The sequence below is a fragment of the Pseudomyrmex gracilis genome, unplaced genomic scaffold (assembly GCF_002006095.1).
Source record: "Pseudomyrmex gracilis isolate BER0280 unplaced genomic scaffold, ASM200609v1 scaffold_1096, whole genome shotgun sequence".
Classification (NCBI taxonomy): domain Eukaryota; kingdom Metazoa; phylum Arthropoda; class Insecta; order Hymenoptera; family Formicidae; genus Pseudomyrmex; species Pseudomyrmex gracilis.
In genome coordinates this window covers 39,350-43,217 of record NW_018021680.1, presented here as the reverse complement: position 1 = coordinate 43,217, position 3,868 = coordinate 39,350, and the positions used below count along the sequence as shown (strand labels likewise).

Genomic DNA, 3,868 nt, shown 5'->3' with positions numbered 1-3,868 from the left:
AAAAAATTGCAATATTTCGTAAAGTAATTGAGAATCCAAAAAGAAAGAAAACAAGTTATATAAACATAGGTTCAAAAATAAGTCGTACTCTGTATATTTATATATAATATAAATATACAGAGTACATATATTATTAGTGTACTATACATTTGTAATTATATGTAATAAAGATTTAATCTAATAATTTTATACTTAATAAAAAATTTAAAAAAATAGAAAAATAAATCTAATTAGACTCAAATTAAATACAAATAAATGTAAAAAATATCTAAATAGACCTATGTAAATTTACACTTTTATTTTTTTTTTATTTATTAGTGGATCTTAGTGGATTAGTGGATTTTATATTTACTCAGATTTACTATATTAAATCACCTCATATCTTTTCAGATCTGCTTATATGTAAGTATCTGAGTAGATATATATAAAGTAGATCTAGACTTCCGCTTCCGGCGCGATATGGAATAGTCGTGGTATTTGGAGTGCGAATAAAAGCGAGTGTTTGAAAGATTTAAGAGGGCGGTGAGAGAGAGTGTGTGGTGTGGAGAGTGTGTGAGAGGTCGGGAGAACAGAGGAAGAGAAGGAGGTGAGGGGATCGTGGTGTGGAGGGCAGGGAGAAGGTAGAAACAGGCGCGAGAGACAGGTAGAGATTAGGCATACGATTAGGTTGACAAGTTGGATAGAGGGCGAAGTAACAAGTTACAGAAAGTCACTAGAGTCGACAGCTAAGGAGTTTTTTGAGAACAAACTTGGAGATAGGGATAAAAGGGATTGGTCAGTTAGTTCACAGAAGCGGCGCTGGTAGAGGGCAAGAAAAGGTGAAGGACAAAAGGTAAGAAAGGGTGCAGAATTATGGAAAGGAAAGTGAGAGAAAAGGAGGCAAGAGAAAGGAATAGGAGTGCGAGCAAGGATTGTATAGAGGACTTCCTCAAGAAAAGAAAAAGAGAGGAGGGTATAGGAAGAGAAGGAAAGGAGGAAGGAGGAGCATTCAACAAAAGTAGGAAAACACTGAGATCACCGGACGGGAAAGAACAGAAGGATAAAGAGGAAGAGGAAAATAAGGAGTGTGCAAAGAGAGGAGTGGTAAAAGGGGAAATGGAAAGGGAGATAAAGGAATGGAAAGAGGAGATGAAGGAAATGGCGAGAATAATGTTGGAGGGGATGAAAGACATAAGGGAGATAAAGGAACAGGGAAAAAGCATGAAAGAAGAGTTAGAGGGATTGAGAAGAGATATAAGAGAGAAAGAAGAGAAATGAAGGGAGGAGAGGCAGGAATTGAGAGAAAATATCAAAGGATTGGAAAAAAAATGAATGAGATGGAACTGAGAATGGAGGAAAAGAGAAGCGAGGGAGGAGTAGGAAAGAATGAGAGAGTGGATAATGAAAAGGGAGAAGGTGGAAAGAATGAAAGAGTTAGAGAGAGAAATGGAGAGAAGAGAAAGGAGGGAAAGAAAGAAAAATATAATTATAAGGGGGTGGAGGTGCAAGAAGGGAAGAGAAAGAAGGCGGTGGAAGAAATTTTTGAGAAGATTGGGGTAAATGTGGAGGTTAAGGAGGTGAGAAAATCAGGAAAGGGGGAGGGGAAAATAGAAAGTATATGGGTGAGAATAAAGAGTGAGGAACAAAAGACAGAAGTGATGAAGAAAAAAAGTAAGTTAGTAGGGAGGAGGGAAAGGATAATAGAAGATTGGACATGGAAAGAAAGAAAGATGAGATGGAGGTTAGAGAAGATAGCAAAGAAAGAAATGAGTAAAAGAAGAAAGATATAGATAAGATACGGAAAGATAAAAATAGATGAGAAATGGTGGAAATGGGATNAAGAAGAAGAGGTCTTGGTAGATGGAAGAGGAGCGATAAGAGAAGAGAGTGTGGAGGAACCCAAGAAAGGGTAGAGGGGGATGAGAGGAGGGGGAAGAATAGGAGAGGAGAGATTATGAACGGGGGGAAGACGGAGAAGAAAAAGGAGGTTCATAAAAAGGGAGGTAGAGGGGGAAGGGGATGGAAGATAGTGTTCTGGAATGTGGCGGGAATGAGGAACAAGGATAAGGACTTTTGGGTGAGCTTGAAAAGGTGAGATATTATGGTACTCATGGAAACATGAGTGGAGAAAAAAGGATGGGAAAATGTAAAAGGTAGATTGCCGGAAAACTTTAGATGGGGAATACAATGGGCTGTAAAAGAGGGGATAAAAGGAAGGGCGAAAGGGGGGATGATTATAGGTGTAAGAAAGAATTTAGTAAAGGGAGAGATTATATTGAATGAGGAGGAAGAGGGGCTGGTAGTAGGTGAAATTAATGAGGGTACGGAAAAATGGAGAATAATAGGGGTATATGTAAATAAAGAGAGAGAGGGATAGATGAGATGACGAAGAAAATAGAGAGATGGACAGATAGGGGAGAAGGAGATTTCAAGTTAATGATAGGAGGAGACTTTAATGCCAGAGTGGGGATGAAGGGAGGGGGTTATGAGAGGGAAGAAGGGAAATGTAGAGACAGAAAGGCAAAAGATGGGGTATTAAATACGGAAGGAAAAAAATTACTGAAGTGGGTAGAGGAGAATGGGTGGAGCATCTTCAATGGAAGTATGAAGAGAGATGAAGAGGGAGAATTTACTTTCACAGGGGGAAAAAGGAACACGACGATAGATTTTGTAATAGGGAGGGAAGAGACAAGAGAGAGAGTGGAAAGCCTGAGGATAGGGGACAGGATAGAGTCAGACCATCACCCCGTGGAAATAAAAATGAAAGGGGAAGGAATAAGAAGAGAAAAGAATAGAAGAGAAAGAAAAGAATGGAGAGGGATCTGGGATGAAAAAGGAAGAAAACAATTCAGAAGAAAAATAGGAAAGTTGGGAAGGATAATTGGAAACATAGAAGACCAATGGAAAAGGTTGAAGGGGAAGGTGAAGGAAAAGTTACAAGAAATAGAGGAAGAAAGGGAGAAAGAAAGGGGGAGAGTGAGAGCGAAAGGGTGGTGAGACGAGGAGTGTCTGGAAAATAAGAGGAAGGTAAGGAAGTGTTTAAGGGATTAGAGGAGACGAGGAAAAGATGAGGAAAAATATAAAGAAGGGAAAAAAGAATATATAAAGTTATGCGAGAAGAAAAAGAAAGAAGAGAAGGAGAGATGGGAGAAGAAAGTTAAAAACGCAAAAAGAGAAAACGATGTGTGGGAAATTGTGAACAGAGAAAGAAAAGGCAGGAAAAAAGTGAACGAGAATATAAAGATGGAAAAATGGAAAGAGCACTTCATGAGAGTGTTGGGAGGGGTGGACGGGAGAGTGATAAGAGGAAGGAGATTGGCTTATGCGGACGATATGGTAATGTTGGCGGAGGAGGAGGAGGGAATGAGAAGTATGGACAGATTAGAGGGATACCTAAACAAGAAAAGAGTGGAACTAAACGCGAACAAAACAAAGATAGTGAGATTTAGAAAAGGAGGAGGGAGGGAAAGGAAGAGAGACTGGAGGTGGAAAGGAAAAAAGATTGAGGAGGTTAAAGAGTTCAAATATCTGGGATATGTGTTGAAGAAGAACGGAAACCAAGAGGCTCAGATTAAGGATAGAGTGAAGAAAGCAGCGGCGGTAATGGGGCAAGTATGGGGGATTGGGAAGAGAAGATTTGGAAAGGAATGGGGAAAAAGGTTATGGTTGTTTGATAGATTGGTTTGGACAGTGATGGGCTATGGTAATGGTTGTTTGATAGATTGGTTTGGACGGTAATGGGGGGTGATACTCTATTGACCACAGTACGATTCGACACCGCTCGATTCGACACAGATTTATTCGACACGAAATTATTCGACACCGTACGATTCGACACGAAATTATTCGACACCGTACGATTCGACACGAAATTATTCGACACCGTACG

The 3,868-nt window shown here is 39.7% G+C and overlaps 1 protein-coding gene across 1 annotated transcript; it reads left to right on the top strand.

Annotated features, from left to right (window-relative positions):
* The first annotated feature begins 852 nt into the window (after positions 1-852).
* On the top strand, positions 853-1,257 carry LOC109861860 (uncharacterized protein PF11_0207-like). The gene has a single exon (XM_020441702.1). The coding sequence runs from the start codon at positions 853-855 to the stop codon at positions 1,255-1,257; it is 405 nt and encodes a 134-aa protein (XP_020297291.1).
* The last annotated feature ends 2,611 nt before the right edge of the window (positions 1,258-3,868 follow it).

Excerpts from the sequence above, each read along its gene's own strand:
- LOC109861860 (XM_020441702.1), top strand. The coding sequence starts at position 853 with ATGGAAAGGAAAGTGAGAGAAAAGGAGGCAAGAGAAAGGAATAGGAGT.